The 25523-nt window shown below is 44.7% G+C and overlaps 1 protein-coding gene across 2 annotated transcripts in view; it reads right to left on the bottom strand.

Annotated features, from left to right (window-relative positions):
• Positions 1-25523, bottom strand: part of LOC126538497 (tyrosine-protein phosphatase non-receptor type 7-like) — a 172647-nt gene that overhangs the window by 106344 nt on the left and 40780 nt on the right. For both annotated transcript variants that reach the window (XM_055074816.1, XM_055074817.1), the window contains exon 4: positions 3185-3447. In XM_055074816.1, the coding sequence (XP_054930791.1) occupies positions 3185-3447 (263 nt within the window). The remainder of the gene's footprint in view (positions 1-3184; positions 3448-25523) is intronic.

Below are 25523 nucleotides of genomic sequence, written 5' to 3'. Positions count from 1 at the left end.
CAATGTTCTGCAAGCCAGCAACTGTGGCCAAATTGAGCCAAGTTTGCCTGGTTGACTCGCTGCCAACAAATGGCGATCAGGGTTTAAACAGTTTCCCGCAAGTGCTTCAAAGTTGGCATGGCATAGTTTTCACAGCATAAATGCACATTAAACATATGGACAAAGCTCATTATAATAAAACATCGTAATATTGAAAATGTATTTAAAGAAGTGAAATCCCCCATACATTCCCTACAGAGATTCATACTGCAGCACATGCAATAATGAATATAACAGCATAATTTTAGTTCCCCTTTCAACTTAACTATAACAAGGTTTTAGTGTATTAGATGCGACATGTGGCCCATGTGTCTATTGTTCTTTGGCACTGTACATCTGTTCCACGATCAATGTGGCATTCATAATGAGTGATGCGACTTCAACTAGGGCAATTTCACACATGTGCACGGGAATCATGTCAGGACTGCAAGCAATGTACCAAACAAACTGGGGCATTGAAGCAAGAACAGAGTCTGTTCTTGTTCACGGCATTCTTTACTTGGTGCAATGGCGAGAAGAGATGCATGCTTTGAGAAATACGAGACATAATGAGAAATGTTCAACATCTCAATCCCTCGAATTTACGACTTTTATGAGCGATGGTTGCTACGCGCCGTTATTATGCTCCTCGCTTCTCGTGGCTACCAATAGTCGTTCCGCTTCGTGTTTGCAAGCGGGCAAATGCCTAGCTTCTGCACGAAGCTTTGCAGCATAATGAAGGTGTTTTTGTTCTACTGGAGGCTTCTTTCGGGCCTTTCATCTATTGCACACTCAATGCAGGCTCTGGTACCATTTCGCTCACTTCACTTTTTCCTTTACACCTGGCTGCTTCTGTCGCCCCCTTCCTCGCTGCTCTGTCATTCAATTTTCCCTTGCTGACTCCTTGCCTTCTTGTTCTACTTGTCTATTCTGGGAGAGTGATCAAGAATGGCATCATACCCAGTGCCCCAAGTTTTTGCCTAACTGGAAACAAACACCCACTAAGTGGGACAATGAGGCAAAGAAAACTTCACTTGAAAAATTGGAAGCCCACCGCAGCAGTACTACTTTGACCACTTCTGCATAGCTCACCTGTCCTACACAGGTAGAGTCGGGAATTTTTCATTCGGGTAATTAACACGCATGTCTGGTGAAAACAGTTTAATTCACGGCAGCATACCCAACAAGACTGTCATGGGAGCATGTGTGTTTATACAGTTACAACAAAAAAGCCCTAATTTAACAAAATTTAATTAATGGAATTTTCAACTTAAGGTAGTTCAATAAACCTAGATTTAACTGCATAAGTTACTCTGATTTCATGTTTAAATGATTGAGTAATATGAGAATGTTTTTGTTGTAATTTCCTTGGACAGTCAATTTCCATTATTTCGACCCAGACGGGAACCACAGGAATCGATTAAATTACTGGGCAGATCAAATTAAACAAGGTGCAAAAGAAAAAGCTGCCAAAACACCCCTGATTCATTTGGCAGTGACATTATAACATTATATAACATGCCCTCAAATCAAACGTGCACCCACTTTATATGTATCCAAAGTAGAAAAACAGTGTAGGAATCACATTAGAGCTCCTCAATCAAGTAGAAATCTAATGCGCACCTGTTTTTTAGCAACAAAAACTGTTGCACAAAGATGGCCAGTTTTCTAAAATCAACTTCATGTGAGACGGCGGGTGAATAATGAGGAAGCTGATGCAGTGGGTGGCTACTGTTCTCAATCGTGCGTACCAAGAGCCTTTTTTTGTTTACATGGGACCTAGCAGCGGGAAAACGTGTCATACGATCGCAGTTGTGCAATGTACTGAACAAAAATTGTTGCTCAAAGGTGGCCAGTTTTCTAAAGTCAACTTCACGTGAGACGGCAAGTGAATACTGAGGAAGGTGATGCAGTGGATGGCTACTGTTCTCAATCGCGCGTGCCTAGCACCTTTTCTTGTTTACATGGGATCTAGCAGCCAAAGAACGTATCATACGATTGCAGTTGTGCGATGTACTGAACAAAAACTGTTGCACAAAGGTGGCCAGTTTTCTAAAGTCAACCTCACCACACGGTTTAAAGGTCAGCTCCACCGCAATGCATTAGTGCTATGCGGTAAAGTATACGGCCGTTGCGAAGGCGGTTCTGATTTAGTGCCCTATTGCACTGCGCAGGCAATATTCAGCCCAATTTTCATTAAACAAGACTGAAAGTGCATGCTAGAATCAAGTAAATACCGTAATCAGACATTGTGAGCTACGGTTATTGCTTGAAAACCTTCCTAGGGCGGGCCAAAAATAAACTTTTTCGATGAGAAGTGATGGTGTGTTCAATGCATTCACTGTCTACTAAGCACTGCTGGGACAGATGTTGCCACAGAAAGGTATCTACTGTGGTCACCATAGGGGTCAGGCGCATGTGTGCCGACTGGTCAAGCTCAAATTATCTGGCAGAGACCAATTTTAGAAACAAAAGTTTGTGCCCATAAAAATGCATGGGTGCCAGCCGTCCTTCTGTCTGTATTAAATTAACTGAAAAATTGAATTAACCGGAGCCAAATTATTGGAATTCTACTGTACAGTGTGTACTGTCAGACGCTGACATACTGAACCTCAATTAATGAACGATGCAATGAAATAATTTTTTAGTTTTCTTACATTTGCTTCATTGAAGACCATTTAATTATTTCTGTGAATAATAAAGGTTTTCTTTTTCTGGAGTTTCAATTTAACAATGTGCATGCACATCATATGCATGTGCCTATGCAATGAGCAAAATAAATTATAAACATCACCTAACAGAATTTATCCTTTACATGGATTTTCTCATGAGCAATTGTTGCTGTAAATGGCGCAACTTCTAGAGCTGTCACAATAATTATCGGTTCATCTAGAATCTGCCATGACACCCCAATAAATAGGTGACCAAATATAAATCGCATTATTTGATTTGATCATGAAACATGCTTGTCGCTTCTGCCAAATTTAGCGGGCACAAGCTTATCTGATAAATAGTTCTCCGCACAATCTCGAGTTGCTCTGTTTCCCTGATCACCTGCACCCACTGCACAACCATGTGACAATATTACACAAGGGGTCCTATAATCAATTATTCATCAATTGTTTATTTGGTTAAAATGTTTATGATTGTTGTCCCTCTCACTTACAAGCCTGGTCTCCGGTCGGGACAGTTGATGTCAATGGGTGCCGTGTGGGTAACAACAGAGGGCGCCTCCTGTTCGATGGAAACCGGCGCCACCTGTCTTTCAATGCTGGGCCTTGTCTGCTCAGCAGCGACAAGCTTTGGCTCTGGCAGTGGTTGGCAGACAACATGCTCAGGAGGTGAGCAGCGCGTTGGCAGTGGCTCCAGGGGCTGGAAGAAGAGCCCTGGAGACTTGGCCTGACTGCCACGCTGGAGCCACCAAAGGAGCTGAAAAAAAAATAAAAATAAAGACAATAACAATAAAATTTATACTTCACCATTCGAAGGATTGCAAGACACTTCCATGCTTAAAACATTTATTTATTTATTTATTTCAAGGTACCTTACAGGCCCCATCTGGAGCATTGGGTAAGATGAGGGGGGGGGGGGGGGCATAAAAAGCAAAACAAGAACACAGGAAAACATCATGGAAAAGTATAAGGAAATACAGTAGTGTGGCGAGACATGAGAACTGCAAGTGTGAAGAAAACATGGTTACAAAAACGGATTACAAATGAAGAAACTAAAAAAAAGTTAGGGGTGTGCAAATACCGAATAGCAGATTTCAAATCGAATGTCGAATGGAACCAAGAAAAAGAAAGGCTGAATATCAAACTGAATATCAGAAAACTTAACACAAGCTTTTATGTTTCCAAATTTTGTGCAATAAACACAGCGCTGCACATGCTCAGGAGGTTAATCACATATTTATTTATTTATTTATTTATTTAGAATATCTTACAGGCCCATTTAAGGACACTGAATAAGTGGGGATAAAATGTAAGTGTTTGTGTAGGAGTAATCAATATAAATATTAATACAGGCAGTCACAAGATAAGAAAAACGAAGCTCAATAATGTTTGGCCAGGGTAAACTTTAGACAGCGTAATCACAATAATACACTCAAACACACAAAAAAAATATTACAAGTATGAAAAACAGGGAAAGAAAGCAGGTCAAAAACATTCTCATACAATGTTACTTACAGAAGCTTTGCATTTTTTCTTGAAAGGTGTCACAAATTGTTAAGCACACAATGTTATCAGAAAGACTGCTCCATACTGTTATGACACTGATGTTATGTTGCTGATGCGTTAAATGACAGTGTATTGCCAAAGGTGTGCATGAAACTATGGCTATGTTAAGGCGACATGACATGCGCTCTGGTGCTTCAAGAGGCAACACATGAGATCGATTACCACGAACGTTCATAAGGAAAAGACATAGAAGACTCATCGCGTGACGAGTTTCAAGTGGCTGGAGCAAAATATCTGCCTTAATTTTCGTTACGCTGCAAGTTCTGTCATAGTTGCGATGAAGCGCACTGCTCTATTTTGAATAGATTCTAGCACACAAACTAAATAATTTTGACGTGGAAACCATGCTAATGAAGCGAATTATAATGGTGGGTGAACAAAAGCCTGATATGCCAATTTACGAACTGTAGCAGGGGATTTACGCAGGTTCCGTCAGAGATAACCCAAAGTTTTTGAGGCTTTTGTGCAGGTAGCTGTTATGTGTGTACTCCAGGAAAGATCTGTTGCAAGTTCAATGCCATGGTACTTATATGATAATGCCAGAGGGACGATGGTGTTATTTATGATGCAAGAAAAGCGACAGTTAGATTCTCTTCGCGAGAAGGACATAACTTTGCATTTTTCTGAGTTCAGGGTCATCTGCCATGTACAGCCCCAGAAACTGACAAGGTTAAGGTCATTCTGTAATAATAAATGGTTATCGGATGTTGTTATCGTACAGTATACAATGCAATTGTCTGCGAAAAGCCTGATCTGCGATAAAATGTTTTGTGCAAGGTCATTAATAAAATTAAGAAAATAAGAGCACCATGGACACTGCCTTGCAAGGATACTCCAGAAATAACGTCAGAAGGAAACGATGAGCGGTTATTAATGACAGTGAACTGCTGCTGCAAGGACAGAAAGTTTCGGAGCCCAGATAAAGTTAATGAACCCAGTCGGAATGCAGATGATTTCGAGAATAGGCGACAATGAGCAACATGATCAAATGCTTTAGAAAGATCTAAGAACACAGTCAGTGTGCTGTTTGTTATTCATGCTTAACAATAATCTTGATATAACTAAGGTACTTATGAATTCAGACGTGTAGTATGCTCTACTCTTACTAAAGAGAACGCCAAATCAGTATGCCAGCATTGATAATTCAGTTCATATATGAAGGTCTGCAAAAATTTTTTTTATCGATAGAATGTCTGCAGCACAATTTTCTTTCTAAATAAAGTTTATTGCTACTGTAAAATTGAATCAACTGCTTTTTTCCTTTCAAACTGAAGAAATAACAATGTTGTTCCAAATACCAATGGGGTTTCCAGTTCAATAGTGGGCCATACTACGCTTAATGGCAATCTTCTAGTAGAAATTTCTGATTTCCAGTTATCTTCCACAAAACAGGAGGACATTTCCACCTTTATGGCAGGTGATTTCCGTGGGTTATCAGCTTGTTAAAGCCAATTTGCACAACAGACAAAAGCAGGGAATGCGCATCCCATCTCTCAACACCGCTCTCCGCGCAGTCATCGGCGCCGCACGCATCGGCCACGGTCAGTGCTGATGGTAAAGAGTTCTTACATTGCGAGGCCCACGGCATATTCACGCGACATCTCTTTCCCTCCCAACCCACCCCACTTCTTTTTTGTCTGCCTGCATCCATCTGCTGCCCATGTAAATGTGTCTGCAGCTAGGAGTCAGCATGCTGTCGTATGATATTTTCGGACCTGCCATGCAAATCCAAAGCTATTCTTGCGACGGGTCACTTGAAACTACGAAAATAAACCGTTGTGCACCTACGAACAGTGTTCGGAAAGAGGGGCCACTGTGCACTATTTCACAAGGATGGCGGCCGCGAACACGAACGGTCATCTGGTGCACTCGCTTTCATTGGCGAGGCGGTTTGGCAGCTTTCTGAGGGTCGCGCGACCACTGTAAATAGATCTGCATTAATTCGGTAACCGTTACTTTAGCCGCTGACACCTGACCTAACAGGTTCGACTGTGCGGCCGACGGTGCGGCTGTGATGAAACTTTGCTGCTGGCATAGGTGATAACGGGCCACCAACTGTCAAGGAAAGCTTGTCCCTAATATGTTCCTATGGGCGGCTCTATTGGTTGTGAAATTGCGCGTACACTTACATTGACAGCCATTGAAACAGAATTGGGATACGTGGTCGATCAGCCGGCAACTACCGTGAGCATGCATGAAAGTTGGCCTGTGTGTGCACATGTGGGTTGGGTAGAAAGCTCCGAACTGGGCAAATCTGCACGTGCAAACAATAAGCACGCGTGTTTGATGCGATCAGCATGCCTTCTGGTGGCTTGTCAGCCCAATCTTCACACATGCTTCTGTGCTTTCCACATGTGCTGCTTTTGTTGGTCCCTCTGTTCACATTGCATTAATCGTTTCAAACAGTATCGTCGACCTGGCGGAACCTTGTGCCGATAGAGATTGCGCATCGCGGCGATGCTGCGTATGTCAAGGCACCAACCACAGCAGGGTCATTCACAGAAGGTACCGATAATTGAATGGTTACATATTCCTGAAACTGATTATTAGATATTCAATTTCCATATCTATAATCCAATGTTCGCTAATTGATTTGAAATCGAATGGTCGAGTATTTGCACATGCCTAAGAAATATACTAGGAATACTAAGATTAAAAAATTACAGTTTATGGCAACGTATAAAACTAAATTATTTAGACTGCACATAATTAAACATTATAAATGAAAAATGCATCAATTTAAAAGCAGGAAAAAAAGCAAGCATGACATTATATGGTGATACACAGCGTGGCATACAGAATAACACAATTATTAAGACAAAAAAAAAAAACACTGATCAATGTCATGCTATTAATAAAACAGGTCACTGACTGATGTAAAAATCAAACAGTATGAAGGGCACTGTACTTAATCTTTTATTGCACTGACAATTTTACAGACAGGTGGTCCATGCAAGACATGCAAAGCACATCAGCAAATCATACAGTTCAAATTTTACTTCTTAGTTTTGTAAGGTTTGACTAACATGAGGTAGAATATTTAAGAATGAAATTGATGGTTAGATTATATCTTGTCTGGTTGGGCGGAAGAATACTGAATGGATGAAATTCAGCCGAAACCCGCAGTAACGAAATCCCGAGCGAACGAAATTCTCGCCGCAACGAAATATTTTCGGATCCCCGGCAAACGGCCATAGGAGTCAATGCATTTCCTATCTCGCGACAACGAAACTTTTTTTATAGCAATCCCTCCTTAACAAAATTTTCTGCAACGACAGTCCGCAAATTATCTACTCACGTAACACTAATTGTGTCCGGAAACTGCTCAAATGCATTCGTTGCGCACTTAAATTGCATTAACTACTGCCACAGCCACTTGCGTAGGCGCTGCCATCACTGTTTACAATAAAAAAAAAGCCTCGCACCACCTCGTGACAAGCGACAGCGATGATGATGATGGTGGTAGTTCGCCCGTCGCAACGGGTGACTGCACAGTGTCCGGGCCAAAAATGCAATTCTTAGTAATTAAATGATACAAATAAAAAAAAATGACAAGAACCGTAGGCGATCTCGCAGTGAGCACATTTTATTTAATCCTGTGTGCCATCACAGCATGTGCTAAATGCGGAGCGAAACGCCTGCGTGCGTGGCAGCCAAATCGACATCTACCACACGTGAAGGCTCCGATAACCCGGATGATGCTTTATCAGTGGGCTTTGTGTACCGCCGCACATGGTCGTGTGCTCAGTGTCGTTGGTGCTAGAGTGCGTCAATTGTGTGTCTATGTGCCAATCGGACCATTTGCTTTGACAGCCTGCTAAGATGCCTCCTCCAGCCAAAAAGAGGCAATTTATGACACTGCAGGATAAGGCTGCAATTACTGCCCAAGCTGAAAAGGGCAGGAAGAGAATGGATATCGCCGAAGAATTTGTGATTGCGTGCAGTTCGATATCTACGATTCTGAAAAACAAGGCCTCCATTCTCAGCGCGCTCGGAAATGGTGTGAGTGTGAAGAACAAACCGATGAGCGCTGCGGCATTTCCAGACGTAGACAAGGCGGTGTTTGCATGGTTTTGTGAACAGCGTGCCAACAAAGTGCCGCTGTCTGGCAGAGTTCTTCAGCAGGAAGCGCTGGACTTCGCGTGCATTCTTGGGCACGCTGATTTTAAGGCTAGCCCTGGCTGGTTGAGCCGTTTCAAAGCCCGCCACGACATAGAGGCCACAGTCATTTCCGGGGAGGCAGCAGCCGTTGACCCTGTGACAACGTCGTCGTGGCTGCTGACCAACAAAGAAGTATTGGACCAGTACAAGCCCTCGGATATTTATAATGCAGATGAGACGGCCTTATTCTACGAGATGCTGCCATCGATGACCCTGGACTTTAAAGGCCAGAAATGCTGCGGGGGGAAACACAGCAAGCGGCATGTAACAATTTTGTTGTGCACTAACATGGACGGCACAGAAAACGGCCACTGCTTGTAATCGGCAGAAGTAAGAAGCCCCGCTGCTTCAAGGGAAATCGTCGGCTGCCCGTACAATACACCGCGAACCTGAAGGCATGGATGACCCGGGCCATATTTGGCAGCTGGCTCGAGGCCTTCGATACAGACATGTGAAAGGCAGGCAGATCGGTCTGCCTTTTTTTGGACAATTGCAGTGCCCATCATGTCGATGACGTGGAACTGGGAAACGTGCGCTTGGTTTTTTTTTCCACCGAACTACACTTCCGTGCTGCAGCTGCTTGATTAAGGCATCATTTGTAGCGTCAAGTGCGCCTACAGGGAGAGGCTGATTCAATGTCTGCTGCTGAACCTCCAGTTGAAGCGTCCCACCGTAGCGGACATGTTCATGGCGCTTGAGATGGTGGCCGCCGCATGGGTTGCGACGTCGCCAGCCGTGATAGCCAATTGTTTTAAACATGCCGGCTTCATTGCCACTCGGCAAGCATCATGCGCTGATCCAGTGGCATCGCAAGAAGATTCGCCTGAAGGTGCACTAGTTGACAGTGCTGACGGCGCAGTGCCGCCATCGGTGGCCCATGCATGGGATGAACTTTCTGCCGTGACAGATGGTGTTCTGGATGGCCTCAGCATCGATGAGTTCGTTGGTGTGGATGAAGGCGTTGTCGTGCATGACGAGATGACTGATGAGGTCATCATAAGTAGCGTTTGCCAAGGTGCCGACGATGCCGATGACCACCAGACACCTAATCATGAGAAGACTGCGAACCCGCGGGATGTGTTGAATGCCTTCAGTGTAATTCATTCATTTTTCAGTGAGCATGATGACGACGTGGCAATGGACCACTTTTTGCAGTGCGAGTCGAGAGCAGTAAAATTGCTGCAAGGCAAGGCTCGGCAAAGTAAGCTGACTGACTTCTGGCAATAAATTTTTTTTTTTGCAAGCCAATTCCCTTCCCTGTCTTTTCTGCCTCATTCTCGCGCTAACGAAATTCCCGCAAAAGCGAAATGTTTTGCTTTCCCCGGCGATTTCGGTATTGCAGGCTTTGACTGTAGTGAAAATGCTGACCAAAAGGTAAAAAAACTTTAAACATGTTTCAGCTTCCTTAGAGAACTGAAAATAATTTTTTTTGAACCTATCCTTTTTTTGGTCAGCGTTTCTACTATTTCTTTCGTTCAATAAAATATTTATGAATGTGGTAGGCCTCGACTAGCTAACAGGTTATTTGGGTCTTATTTCTAAATAAAACTATAAGTTCCTGAAACTGGGCATTTCAATGGCGATGCCTACAATGCGCAGTGTAATGCTCTCTTAGGAGAACATTAAGACAGTGCCCTGTGTGCCAATACAGTTAAACCTGTGATAACGGAATTCTCTCGACAACAAAATATTTTTGTATCCCCAGTGAATGCCCATAGGATTCAATGCACTTTGTACCTCTCAACAACGAAGTGACGCTGTACTACAATCCCACATCAACGAAATTTGCTGGAACATGACCCCGCATATTACCTACTTGCACAAGGCTAGCAGGCACCAAAATGTGTTTAAATGCAATTTCTTTGCACTAAAATTGCATAAACTATTGCCACATTACATTAGACGGGTGTCGCCATTTTTCTTTATGAAAACTACCAGGTGCCAAAAGCAATCACTTGCGCCGGAAAGACGTGAAGGCCATCATCTTGTTTGTCGATCGCCCATTTGAAGCGGCACGTGTGTTGCTACCGACATGTGATGACGGTTTTTGCACACCTATTGCAGTGTGTAATGTGTGCCTTGGTGAGAAAAATGTAGCAAAAGCAAGGAAATCCATGTCCCACCAATGTGGGATCGTTTATGGCGCTTGAGATGACGGTCGCAGCACGGAGTGCCACACATCGGGCCGTGATTAGGCTATTGTCTGGAAATATGCATCCGTTGCTTCAAGAACGCTGGTTTGGTGCCACCCGATAGGCATCGTATGCAGATTCGGCACCAGACGTAGAATTGTGCGAAAGGGCCATAATCTCAATCGAGTGCCTTTGGGTATACGAGATATGATCACTTTCATGCTCGACACCGGACGCTCTGGCACCTACGGGCGACACTGTGCACTGGCAATATTCTATGCAATATCATGTTCAATATGAGGTACAATGCACAAGCGTGCGGCAAAGCAGTCACACTGATCATGATAGCACATATGAGATGACTGCAAAAGTTTTTTCTCTTTCTTTTCACTGATGTGCACAACCTTTCTTGATTTTATTTGCTAGGTTTTCTCAGACAGGGAGACTACACACTTTAGGAATCCAGCCTCTTCAAGGCCACTTAGCTGCTGCATAAACTTGGAGTTAGCATGACGTTGATAGTACTTTAAGCCGCGAAACCTAAGCATAAAGCCGCAATACTGTACAGTGCAGTCCACTTATAGCGATACCACATATAATGATATATCAGTTATAACGATGAGCTGACTTGAGAGTGCCAAATTATACATTAGGGCTATGAGAAAAAAAAAAACATATATAAAGATACATTATTCACTGCATATCAGATTACCGATAAAAATTTTGCCTTCTGAATGGCGTTTTCCATGCGGAATAATTGTGAAATTTGCATTCATAAGTTCCCCTTAAATGAACAATGCCGAGATTGGGCAATACGTTTGCCTACACGAGTTCGTATCTGTCATTATTAACAGCATATTGCCAGCGCGCCGATTTCGAAAGCCACAGAGAGCATTGCTAGTTGGTGCAGCGCGCCACAAGATGGCGCCAGCCGCCTTGCCCACTAATCTCACGATCTAGCTACACGTGAGAAAAAAAAGTGAAATGTGAAGTGCTGCTGCAGGGTTGCCAGATTGGGCTATTAATTGCCAAATTGGGCTACATTTTATGCAGGTTGGCATTGAAAATTTCTAGTTGGCTACATGGCTATATTTGGGAATTTTTGTCTTAAGGACTTCCGAGTCCCAAGAACAACGTCAACACTGACAAATTTCGCGAATGCCTGTTTATGAAGACCCAAAGCCCATTGCTACTTGAAGGACATGTAGGCAGTCTCAAAGGTTGTGTTTTTAGGCAGTTCCGGCACTTGGAGAAAGGCGTTGAGTCATGGCTGCCATGTTTATATGTCCTTCCAGCACTAAGCTCTCTTTTTGTTTTAATTTCGGCGCCACCTGCTGCCGGTTCACGTGTGGTTCAGAAAGAAAAACGGTGGGGCTGACACCTGTCAAGTATGTGTTCCGTGCCTGCTGCCATACAGCAAACTCTTATGAACTTGCACAACAGCTCAAGTATTCGCACGCATGTCGTGGCGCGTCATTTTCGCCAGTGGTCCTTTCAACGTTTACCAAGGGTTCCTTGATGCCTATTGCTTGGTTTTCCTGCAAACCACTGCATTATTTAATTACCCAGTAACTTCACGAAAAAATTGGCTTTAAATAAGATATGTTGCCCCTACTTGCACAGCCTCTTTCGAGTGCAGCCATCGAATGCGTGTTCAGCCAGGTTTAGTTGACAAAGGATGAATTGAGAAACCGCATGTCAAATGAGACTCTGCAAGCTCTCCTTCACGTTAAGTTTGATTGGGCAGAGAGTGGGGACCGCTGCAAATATTTTGAGCCAGATGAACAGTTTCTGTCGTGTTTCAACTCTGCAGTTTTACATGGTCCAAGTGGCAGTGGAAGTTAATTCAAATGGGACTAGATTGTATATTTAAGGGGGGAGGTGGCGATCAGAGCTAACTTTTGTGTTCTTTCATCTAGAGCAACGAAATCTGGCAGCCACACTCAAAAGTGTCTGAAATAAAGAAATATGCAGTTTCATTACGATATCTTGACTAGTTTTCAAGTTACATAATGTTACATGTGTTACACTTGTGGAAAACCTGGCACTGTAACAAAACGTGCCAGGGGGCTGCCCGTAGTTTTAATCTTTGCTCAGAAGAGCACTACAGGGTACAACAGTTCCAATTCTTTTTTAACTGCTTCATTTTTTTTTTACACAGAACATCATGTTCACTTTTTCTAATTGTGCCAGAACGTGTCATTCACAAATTAGCAAGCATAATAAAAAATGAGCTCTCAGCAAGATATTGAAGACTGTCATAACCTCAAGCACACTTCAGGGAATAGATAAAAACAAACGGGATCAAAATTGGTCCAGGCACTCCCATGCTACCTTTTCCACAGACAATGCAAAGCGCCCAAAACACACTTTTGAGGAAACGTCTCTCAAAGTTTTTGGAGCAGTTCACATCACTCAAAATGCACCAGCATTGTAGTTTTTGCTGTCTTTGCTTACAGGTGACTTTTTGGGTCTCTGCCCTTTGATTCGCGCAGATCAAGGTGCCGACGAGCGAAGTACCTAGCCGCGCAGTCCGAGGTGCCGATGCACGAAATTAGTAGCCGCGGGCTCGAGGAGTCGACACTCGAATGTGCTTAGTCGTGCAGTCCGAGGTGCCGAAGCGCGAAGTACCTAGCCGCGCAGTCCGAGGTGCCAATGCGCGAAATGCCTAGTCGCGGGCGCAAAGAGTCGACGCTCGTGCTACGTAGTCGCGCAGTTGGAGGTGCCCATGCCCATTTCTAATGCTTAGGCGAGGGTTCGAGATATCCGCGCGCGATGTGCTTGATCGCCGACTTGTAGACTCCTATGCATGAAATGCTTAGCAGCGGGTCCGAGGATTGCGTGGGCGATGTGCTTGGTCCGAAATACCGAGTGCTGGAAGGCTTAGCCGCATGTCCGGATTCTGTACGCGAATTTTGGTAGCGATGTCCGCTTCGCCAATGCTCGGTATGCTTAGCTGCGGGTCTGAGACATCCACAAACGTAGGGATTGGCCACGCTACTGCGATGTCCGCGTAGCGCCCGTTTTGACACATTGAGGTGACGACCAGAGGAGACTTCCAGACTCGCGAGGTGCAAAGCGCCGGACCAATGGCGAACTGCGCTGGAGTCACGTGGCAGGCGCGGCCAATCGCAGACTCCGGCACGACCTTCAATCATTTGCTTTTTGTGTGCTTGTTTCTGTATGGAGGAGGTAGCTGAAGCAGCAAATTTGAAGACGGAGAAATGCGCTTTCCAACGAGACCAAGGTGGCGGCGCTCGGTTGTGCCGTTCCGGAGCTATTGTGGCTTGAAAAATTCAGTTTTTTTCTTTATTTCCGCAAAATTTTTCACCACCTTGTCTGATAAAACACATTTTTAGAGCACTTCTACGTGGTTTACAGTGATGATATTTCGGAATCAGATAGAAAAAGAGTAATAGAAATTGAAAATGTGATTTTCGAAAATTAGATTTTTTGGCCATTTTTCGCGATGTGAAAGCCGCGTCCCCCCTTAATCCATTTGCATAAATCCCCAGTGTGAGAAGTATCAACTGGGACTCTACGCAGTGTATTTTTTCAGTCTTTGCTTTGGTCAAGCAGCTTTGTATTACGCGGAAGTTGATTGTTTCGTGGTACCTCTTGAACATTGCGTATTATTACAATGATAACTGCGTAAAAAAATATGAAAAACGATGTTCATACACAGTGATGATGGCAAGGCAATGACTCGCCAAAGGTAGGTGAGCCATTGCCTTGCCAACGTCAGGATGACAACTCATCGGTTGTCATATTGTACTCCTGCCAATATTTTTTCCCTTTAAACTATGTGCATACGAGTAATTGTGATTATGGCCTAGTATTTATATGCACATACTTTATGATCACTGTAACTCCTCTTTGTTCGTCTTACTAGTCATTACATCGTATTTGCTCACATGTATATTCCAGCTGTGCCAAGAAAAAGAAACTGCGTTCAATATACATAGTGGCGTAGCAACAGGGGGGGCCGGGGGCGCCGGGTGCAAGGGGCCAGTGGGGTGTCATATACGTCTGAAGAGACCCCTCTTTCCGCCGGCTACACCCGGGGGGGGGTGACAGAAGACCTATGGGCCCCGCGTGCCAGACGACCTAACTATGCCACTGTATACATATTAGGTGCTTGTGGCACTGTTAATAGATCCATATTTTATTAATTTTGCACACATTGCAGTGGCGGTTGAGCAAATATTTCTTGCCAGTTTGTAAAGGTGTATATAGTGTTCTGCTGAATACCCAGTCTTATGTATAGTGCTTGAATCTGTTAGACCCGTTTGTCCACTTTGTACTTAACTTACAGCCGTGCGTGACCCACAAAATCCATTCTGTGTGTTTCCTAGTAGAATTATACTTTTTTTTCATGTTGCACTAAAGTAAGGTACACAGCCCCCCTCGGAAATTTGGCAACACACTCATTCATGCCTGCATTCACACAAAGTTACGTACACATTTTCATATTGCCAGAATCTTGCCAGAGAATCCCTGTTTGAATATTGCACAGTTTAACTCTTTTCGATAGCAATACCACCTGGATTATTGCCAGCACCGTAATCCAGGGGGCAAATAAAACTATAAACTTTAATTCACCTCTTCTGTTATGGGCCAGCAGGTCGTTCTATTTGTTCCCACTCAAAGGTGAATTGCAGTCACAACTGCCGCTTCTTCGCACAAGGAAAATGCGAGGTTTCGAGCTTTCTCCAGAGTCCAGCGTGCCTCCAAGCGGCAGCATTTGCTGCTAACAAGTGAAAAGTACAAACTTGATAGAGAAAGAGAGAGAGGAGGAGAGAAATTACATGTTTATTTTATGAATCGGGCTTAGGAAAGGCATCCCTATTCCAATATGCCTTGATCTTGGGCCGCCTATCAGGCTCTACATCGTGGCCAGCCGAAGCTGATCCTCGAGGTTCAAGCTGGCAATATTTTTCCCGATTCTTATAGAATAATGCCTCGGGTGAAGCGACATGTGAACTAAAGTTAGCTCAGAACATGGCTCAACAAATATTAATAACATCATGAGTGAATCTGGTAAACAATTATTTGGCTCATTCTAACAATAAGTGGTGTTCAAATCCACATCTGAGTGGCAGCTCTCCCTAGAATTTTTTACGCAGATCTTGAGGCCAGTATTGTGCTGGTTGCATACGTCGGAAGTAATTTTGGAGCCGGAAATATGAGACGAGATCTGGACTCCATCTATGGGACAAATGCACAATGTCAATTGTTTTGGCTATGTTTTTGGCTACTTTTCACTCATGAAAAATTTGGGTCTGGCTATTTTTGGGCTACATTTTGAGATCCTTTGGCTATTCTTTGTTGGGGCCATCTGGCAACCCTGCACCACGGAAGCAGAAGCAGACAGCCCAGTTGATAGAAGACGGCGCTGACAAAGCGCAGTGTTGTATTGCTTAGACAAAGCTGCAAATTTTGCAAGGTTCGAAGTGTCAGCCCACAAAATAGCACTGCCATAATGACGGCTGCAACCAGGGACCATGCTGATCAATGGAAAAAGCAGGCTTTGTGCACCTGGGTGAAACCCCTGAAACCAACATGGTGGAAGTCGCTGACATTACCGAGCTCTGGAAGCATGTCGCTACTGATGATGAAGCAGGTGGAGCTTCAATGGAGGAGTTTCTGAGAGGTGCAGGTAGTGCTGCCTCGTTATGCGAAGAGATCTTTGATGGGATGATCGTTGTCACAACAGACGGTGGCATTGTATAACGGAGGTGACGAGATTGACAACAACCCATCTTTGACACCGACCTCAATGTTCATGCGAAGTGCACTGTCGTCAGTCAACTCGCTCATTGATTTCATGCATGCTAAATTATTGCCGCTAGTGTTGGTTCAGCAGTTGAACACCGCAGTTGTGAGCCTGAAACTCCCGTGAAAGCAAGTGCAGACTTCTGACTATTTCAGTGCGCCTGACGCTTGACATGCTGTTTAGAGGTATAAATAAGCATTTTATTTTTCACAGTCTATACAACGTCTGGTTTTTAGCGCAAGTAGCAAATTTGGTCTCCGAGCTACAAAGGTATGCTCGGCAGCTTTTTTTACGGCAGTCCAGATATAGCGATGATCGGTTATAACTACTGATTTTTCGTTCTAGACATACTGCACAGTACTTATTCAATTATCATAATGCCGAGTTTTCCCCAGAATCCTTAGCCTCAAAGTCGCCCCACACCTTATATGCGAGACTGATAGACTGAGTTACTAGTATTTCAATATGGTGGCAGCTGCAGCCTATTTCCGGCACTCCAGATTTTTGACGAAAGCGCAAATTGCAGTAACTGATAAACTTTAGCAGCTGGGACACTAGTGGCCATCACACATGCAAAGTGAATGCCACTGATAACTGTTGTCATAATCGAGCCATTAGGAGAACAAATTGCCGCCTCAACAGCTGGTGGAGAGCAGTTGGGGGACATGCCAGAAAGTGATGATGATGATGATGATGATGTATAGGGTTTTTTTATAGCGCAAGGGCCAGGGATGATCAAAGGGTTCCAAAAGATGGTGTGGGAGGGTCGATGATGCAGTCAGTGAGAACTATCAGATGTATCGTGGCTGTATAGAGGCCTAAAATATTAATTCCCTGTAAGGTACGTAAAATATAAAATTATTAAAATAATATCAAGAACAAGCGATGTGAGCGATGGCCATAAAATATACTCTAAAATGAAAAAAAAAAAATAATGTCACGATTCCACTAGAACTACCACCTCACTAAGAGCCTTGAGCACAAGGATCTGGAGGCACATGCTCTACAAAACAGTACAGTCGCAGCGATACCCTCAAGATAGAGGGAAGGCTACGAATCTCTCGGGCTAATGAAATGCAGTACAACATTATGTAAGAAGTTAAGCAGTGCTTTGCTTTCAGAGGTCCTGGGCGAAGAAACAGCATCAGATGTAAGGGGATATGTTGTTTGAATGCCAAAGGAAAGTGACGTCGTTGCTTTTTTGTTGCTTCCCGGCACTCCAGCAAGACGTGAAGTACAGCGAGTCGTTTCGCCACATCTGCGAAAGCGCCAGTTAGAAGTGCCAGTTAAAAGGTATGAATGCGTACCATTGAATGCCCTATTCTAAGGCAGAAAAAGAGAACTTCAGATCGTCATGACTTTGTTAATGATGGCTAGTTCCCTACAACAGGCTTAATTACATGGAGCTAATTCAATGTTTGCTTCTCCCACAAGTGTTGCCAATAGCTCAAGTTTTTTTTACGTAGGAATGGCTTCAAGTCTGTGACAGGAATGGGTATGAACAGATTTCTATGTATTTTAGCTATGGAAGTTACCATTTTATCTGTAAGCTCATTACCCTCTATACACCTGTCCCCAGGCATCCAACATAATACAACCTATTGGCTGGATGCATACGTTTTGCAGAGCAATGAATACAGGTTGTTGATTACAGAATTTTTGTTTTTGCAGCGACTGAAATTTTGACGACACTTAAGGAATCTGAATATACCATATTTACTCAAATCAAATGCACACTTTTGTCCGATAAAACGGGCAAAAAAATTACATGTGCATTAGAATCAAGTACAACTCTAAATCTGCGATACCATATCGCCATGGGCACTTCAAAATGGCCGCCACGTACGCCCTTCGAGCCTAGCTGCCGTAGCTTCCTCCATGTGCTGCAGTACGTGTGCTTAGGCAGTGCTTGCTTTGGATTAGGTTAGTGCACCGTCCGTCTTCCCGTTTTCTGCATTTGCTCTATCAGCATGGAAGCGCCGACTGCAAGGACATGCCGAATCCGTCACAATGCTGCAATTAAAAGGAAAGCGATCATGTGTGTGGAGACAGACAGAAATCGGGCCGCATCACAAGCATTCGGAGTTCCCGAAACTTGCGTGCGGGACTGGCGCAAACAGGAGAGGCGTTCTACAACGGCGGCTGCTACATAAGCGGCAGCCGCGCGGCCCCTATCGTGAAAGCGATCTGCGGCGGAGACAAGAGTCTACGCTTCTAGGCAAACCGTGCTGTGTTCTCGTCGCTTTGTCCGGGTTTAAGCGAGAGGCCACACAAAGGTCAATTCCCTCGCTCCTACTACTGCACTTCCTTGTTCCAGCGTTTTGATAACGAGATCCCGCAGTCATTGAGTGAGTCATGTTCATGTTTGCTTGTGCGTGCGTGACACCGTGCTTGTTAATTTAGCTAGTAAGCGAATGTTTAAAAGTTTATACGGCCGAGAAAACTACTATCCTTACTTTTAGTATAGCTGTCTACTAATTTGCTATCGTAATCAATGCTTCGCCTTTAGGGCGGAACTGCGACTTCTTTTAATTTACCACAACTTTAGTGCATTGGGAGTAAATGCGTTTTTTCGAAATGAGAGAAAGTTGTATTTCTGTATGAAAGAATGAGGTGCATGGTACTGTAAGGAACTTTTCTTTTTTTTAGGTCACGGCAAATGGATGCGCGTTACAATTGAGAGCATTTTTTCCCCTTTTTTCTTGGTCACGAAAAAGGGTGCACATTACAATCAAGGGTGGGTTAGAATCGAGTAAATACGGTAATGGCCTTTGGGAGCTTTGGTTTCTTGGTGTGTTTAGTGGCCTATAGTACTGCACAGGCCTCTGCCGTGAAGATGCTGGTTTCAGGGTGTACAACATCGGATTCTGAAAACGATGGACCAACAGCCGCGTCAGAGACGCCAGCTTGTGACTTTGAAGCATCTACGAAAACTCTGGGCAGTTGTACTTTGACTGAAGCTCCAGAAAGTGCATCTGTATGTGCACATCTGAAGTGTGTTTTGTTATCTCAATAAATGATGTGCTACATTCAACAAGTTGCCATTGCCAAGGTGGCAACAGCTTCACTGACGCCGTCAGGCAATGTTTAAAGACTGAGACACCCATTTCCTCACAGGGTTTCCTGACCCGCACTGAAAAAGGCTCCCTTGCTGAGGGACGATTACAGAATAGTGCAACAGATGTCATATTGTTAATGGATGTATAGCAAGGGTGTCGAGGGTTAAACTGTACCTTCAGGAAATTTGTGAAACTGCTGCATGTTCTCTGTAACTTAAGGGACCACTCATTCGATTCGAAGTATAGACTCTCAATAGGGCTTGTTCTGAAGGCACCTGCGGCCAGACGGATACCCAGGTAGTGCACGGGATCCAGTATTTTTAGCGCACTCGGCGCAGCAGAGTGATATACCATGGCATCATCATCATCATCATCAGCCTGGTTACGCCCACTGCAGGGCAAAGGCCTCTCCCATACTTCTCCAACAACTCCGGTCATGTACTAATTGTGGCCGTGTCGTCCCTGCAAACTTCTTAATCTCATCCGCCCACCTAACTTTCTGCTGCCCCCTGCTACGCTTCCCTTCCCTTGGAATCCAGTCCGTAACCCTTAATGACCATCGGTTATCTTCCCTCCTCATTACATGTCCTGCCCATGCCCAATTCTTTTTCTTGATTTCAACTAAGATGTCATTAACTCGCGTTTGTTCCCTCACCCAAACTGCTCTTTTCTTATTCCTTAACGTTACACCTATCATTCTTCTTTCCATAGCTCGTTGCGTCGTCCTCAATTTGAGTAGAACCCTTTTCGTAAGCCTCCAGGTTTCTGCCCCGTAGGTGAGTACTGGTATGACACAGCTGTTATACACTTTTCTCTTCAGGGATAATGGCAACCTGCTGTTCATGATCTGAGAATGCCTGCCAAACGCAGCCCAGCCCATTCTTATTCTTCTAATTATTTCCGTCTCATGATCCGGATCCGCCGTCACTACCTGCCCTAAGTAGATGTATTCCCTTACCACTTCCAGTGCCTCGCTACCTATTGTAAATTGCTGTTCTCTCGGCACCATGGCACCATAGTCCAAACGTGGTCGAACAAGGCTCTTGTAGAGGTTCAATAGGCACTTCTTATCACTTCCCCATGTTGTATGGGAGAGATTTTTCAATAAGTTCATTGCTTTTAGGCATTTCAACTTCATATATTTGATGTGTGGGATGAACGTCAATTTGGCATCAAGCACAATACCTAAAAACTTGTGCTCCTTATCTACAGCTATTTGTACCCCTTGCAGTAAGTACGATACTGGGATGTCTTTTTCTTGAGAAAAGTATACAGGAACTTTTCTGGGGGTTAAGCTTTAATCCGTTTTGTTCTGCCCATTTTTATCGTTTGTTTAGGCCATGCTGTACTTGTCGCTCACAAACTGCAAGGTTACAAGATTTGAAGGCTATTTGTACATAGTGTACATAGACAGAATAGACAATTGTTGAAGGTAGCGATGCATGGGGCGAGGTCATCTTAACAATGAAGAGCGTGAGGCTGGGTATGCCTCCTTGAGGTACACTAGTTTCTTGTATAAATGGACGGGACAATACATTGCCAATTCTGACTCAGAAAGTAGGGTTGGAGAGGTAGCTTTCTATAATGTTAAGCATACCTCCTCGTATGACCATCTCTGACAGGTCTCGCAACATCCCCTAGCGCCATGTCGTGTCTTATGCCTTTAACATGTCAAGGAATAGAGACAAGAAGTACAGCTTGTGTACAAATGCATCATGGATGTTTGCTTCAATGCGCACGAGATGGCCAGCTGTAGATTGGCCTTCCCTAAAGCTGCATTGAAATGAGTAAAGAATATTGCTGGACTCTAGGAAACGTACAAGATGGCAATTGATAATTTTCTCAAGAAGCTTACAAAGGCAACTCGTAAGGGCTATAGGACAGTAAATGGTGAGCAATGAAGAATCCTTACCATGCTTCAAAACTGGGATAACAATAGCTTCTTGCCATTTAGACAGAAGATACCCAGCAGCCAAGACAGTACAGTAAAAGCCCGTTAATTCGAATTCCGCGGGGATGCTATGAAAATTCGAACTAATGAAAGTCAGAGAAAAAAATCGCTCGGTTAAAGCGCGTATATAGTCTGACGTGGCGTGAGCACGCGCGCACACGCTACGTCACGTTGGCGTGAACAACGTCTATACTTCGAAGCTCTGGCGCAGCCAATAACGTAACCGGACGCGGCCAGCGAGGTCCGACGCGCCCGACGTCGAGATGGCTCTTGCTCCATCCACGCGTTTGTTGCGCTGACTGGGGCGGAAAAAAAAAAAAAGAGTCTCCGTCTCGCGCGAAAAGCGAAGCATCGATTGAGATAGAAAATTAGTAGATAGCTATACGAAGTAAGGATAATAGTTTTATCGGACGTATAAACTTGTGAGCATTTGCTTACTAACCAAATTAACAAGCACTGTGTCACGCGCGCACAGGTGAGCATGAACGCATCTCGCTCGATGACCGCGGCAACTCGCTGAAAAACGCTGGAGTGAGGGCACGCAGCAGTAGCAGCGAGCGAATTGACGTTCGTACAGCCCTCGCTTTAACGCGAACGAAACGTAGAAAGCACATCGCATATGAAGCTACCGGCAATACGCGCACTCTGCAAACATCGCAGATCGCTTTGAAGACGAGGCCCACGCGGGCGCGCACTTTGGCCACGACGCAGATCGCTTTCAAGATGCGGCGGCCGCATGGCCGCAAGCAGCAGCTGCCTCAGCCGCCGAAGATCGTCCCCCGGTCCCTCCCTCGCCTCGCGCGCGACAAGAGAGGGCGTGCTTCGCCCCACCTTCCCCTCTCGCGCATGCGAGATTGAGCCGCGTTCGCCGGCTCACGCTCGTACGCAAAGAACATGGCGCGCGGCGAGGGTGTTATCGTCCTTGCTGCTGATCGAAAAAGCAAAGCTGCGCGACCCGCGCGGCGACGCCACCGTGCTCCCGCGCACTAGCACTCTCCCCATCCACAATGATGCGGAGTTCGAATTATCGGTGGGGGTGCGGATTTCAGTGTGAATTAGCGGGATGTGTTACATATCGCTTTCAATACATTGTGGGACGGACCGCGGCAACTAGTTCGAATTATCCGAAATTTCGAATTAACGAGTAGTGAATTAACGAGCTTTTACTGTATTGAAAAGTGGGAGTAGCGTGATTTTGGTGGCAGGGTGGAGGTGCTGAATCACATCGTACATGACTCTATCGGGGCCCGGGGCAGAGCTCTGACAAGCAGTCAAGGAAGCTTTAAGCCCGGCAATGCTAAAAGGATGGTTATAAGGATCATTTGGGCTACATTTCTAGTTCAGTGGCTTACGTTCTTCTATTCCTTTATATTTCAGGAAGTTCTCCAAATAATGGGTGGAGCTAGACACCAGCTCGAAGTTCACCAAGAGCGTCAGCTTGATCTTCGAACTTGCTTCCTTCATTCACTAGGGGCAACAGATGGATTTGTTGCCCCTTAAGCCTCCTTAGTCCGTTGCATTCTTTTGCCTCCTGTGTATATGAATAAATACCAGAGAGGAACCTTTCCCAGCTTGCCCTTCTAGCTAGCCGTCGTGTCCGCCTTCCCTGTGATTTAATGTTTTTGAATTCGATCAGATTTTCCGCAGTTGGGTGTCGATGCAGTATGCCCCATGCTTTATTTTGTTTGTTCTGCAACTTCTTGCACTCATCGTTTCACCACGGTATTGTCTCTTGGATGAGCTACCACTTGATTGTGGAATGAATTTACTTGCTGCGTTGTCTATATTAAAATCAGTGACAAGATGTCGTGATAAGTAAGTCGATTCCTTAAAATGATTCCGTATGATGGAGACTAGTGTTCACCGGGGGGCATATCGAGGGCATTCGTATTGATGTATTAAATTTAACATTGTAAGGGAGTGATCCCTCCCAGACGGATTTTTGGTTACATTACACTGCAAGTCAGGGAAAATTGAAGCAGAGCCAAAAGACAGGTTTACTGATGAATATGAATTATGATGAAGATTGTAATAGGTTGGCTCCTTCTTAATGAAGAGGCATGCGCCAAATTTTACAAGAAAATTTTAAATGAAACAACCTCTTGCGTCGTATCGTGAGTCTCCCCACATCGTGTTGTGGGCAATAAAATTTCCTACTAGTATGTAGGGGTCTGGAAACTGATCAATTAGGTTATAAACATCACTTTTTCCGAAATGATAATTTGGGGGTATGTATACGGGACATACAGTGATCAATTTATCAAAAAGAATTGCCCGAACTGACACTGCCTCAAGGAGCGCCTGAAGGGCGACATCCTGACAAGCTATAGACTTGTCGACAACAACTGCTACACCGCCAGACGAGGCTTTCGCCTCATCACGGTCTTTACGATAGATGATGTACTGGTAAAAAAAGCTTGCATGTGTGACTTTCAGATGTGTCTCTTGAATACATAGCAGCTTTGGATTACGCTTGTGTAGCAGTTCAGTAATGTTGTTGAGGTTATGAAAAAGCCCTTGCACATTCCATTGTAGTATTTGTGTCTCCATTATGATAAATGTGTTTTGTACTATGTGTTTAAGAGAAGATTAGCTCACGGGCCCTTTCCAGACGCCAGCTTTCCCGGTTCTAGCTGCAGCCACCAAGGGGGCGGATGGCGTCACTGGTGAATCGCTGCATTTGGGCTGGACAGCTGCCAGAAGCCGCTGTGTCGCTGCCTCCTGATGGGCCACATTGGCAAAGCTGCTCTTGGGGAGGTATGATACACACCTACGTGCCTCCTTCAAAGATATATTTTTTTTTACTTTGATTGTGACGATTTCTTTTTATCTCTTCCAAGATGGGCAGGACCACGAGTATGTGGCATGCTCGCCATCGCGGTTGACACAATGTGGAGTCTTCTGGTACATTTCAGTGGAATGTTCATTCTCACTATACTTGGCACATGTCAGCCGGCCTCGACAGTTCTGTGAACTGTGGCCGAACCTTTGGCACTTGATGCATCTGAGAGGATTGGGCACGTATGGCCTAACATGAAGTTTGATATACCCAGCCTCGATGGCCTCGGGCAGGACACTTGATCCAGGATTTCAGCCTGGATTTCTTTGCCGTTGCACCTCATCTTAATCAGTTTAATGTTGATGACATTCTGCTCACTAAAGCTCTGCAAGAGTTCTGCCGCAGTCCGCTCCACCAAATCATCACCTGAGACAGTGCCGTGGGTGGTGTTCACTTTACGATGTGGGTTTACTGTTACTTGGAAGCCTCCAATTTAAATTAGATTACGCAGTTTCTCATGGTTTCTGGTCGCAGGGCTCCCAAAGGAGACCACCACTTGCCATCCTCGATGCTTTATACCATGGACCAAAAACTTCTGTCAGAGACTTCGAGACAAGGAAAGGTGAAATTGTTCTTACTGGTTTGTCTGCTTTTTCACAATGAATCACATGAAATCGAGGAAAGTTCTGCATTTGGCGACCAACACGCTTGAAGACATCTTCGGCGCACCCTCGTTTATTAGGGTGATCAGAAAGTTTGGGGAAAGTGCTGTCTATTAGCACAGTGGGGTTTTTGGCAGCAATGCCAACCACCCACCAAAAAGCCCAACGTGAGGACATGACAGAGGTTCCTGCAAGAGAAGTCCTGCCAACGCCGGCTGTACATCGCCACTAGAACCAAATACAGCATAACCAAGATTGGTTGGCCACACAAGGTTAACCCTTGCCGCCGAAATGCTCGGAAGTGAGAAGTGAAGAGACAACAGGAAAGATGAAACGGCTAGAGAGAAATGCGAAGATTGAAGAGGAGGACAGGAAAAGATGAGTGCCAATTTCCACCAGGTGGGTCAGTCTGGAGATACCATCTATGTGAAACAGAGGGCAAAGAGGTGTGTTGCCAATGCTGGGGGCCCTTGAAGGTCCGAAGGCCCGGCATCAGCTCAACCCGCAAGATCCCCCTTTCCCTAGACACGACTAAGTCGCGCACAGCTACAGGCGGGACGGTCCAATCCTCATGTGCTTGGGTACGTGGTGTCGCAACACACCAAATACCTGCTGACGCAGACACCCCTGCAGGGGCCAGAAAGTGACAATTTACTATTAGGATGTGTTCATTCCCCGAAGTTTCCTTATTTTTTATTCTTTCAAATTTTATATTAGGAGGCAACTAAACTGATACAGTTTCAGTTG

This window comes from Dermacentor andersoni, chromosome 4 (assembly GCF_023375885.2).
Source record: "Dermacentor andersoni chromosome 4, qqDerAnde1_hic_scaffold, whole genome shotgun sequence".
Lineage (NCBI taxonomy): Eukaryota > Metazoa > Arthropoda > Arachnida > Ixodida > Ixodidae > Dermacentor > Dermacentor andersoni.
Note: the sequence above shows the minus strand (reverse complement) of the source record. Positions and strands in the feature narration are given on the sequence as shown.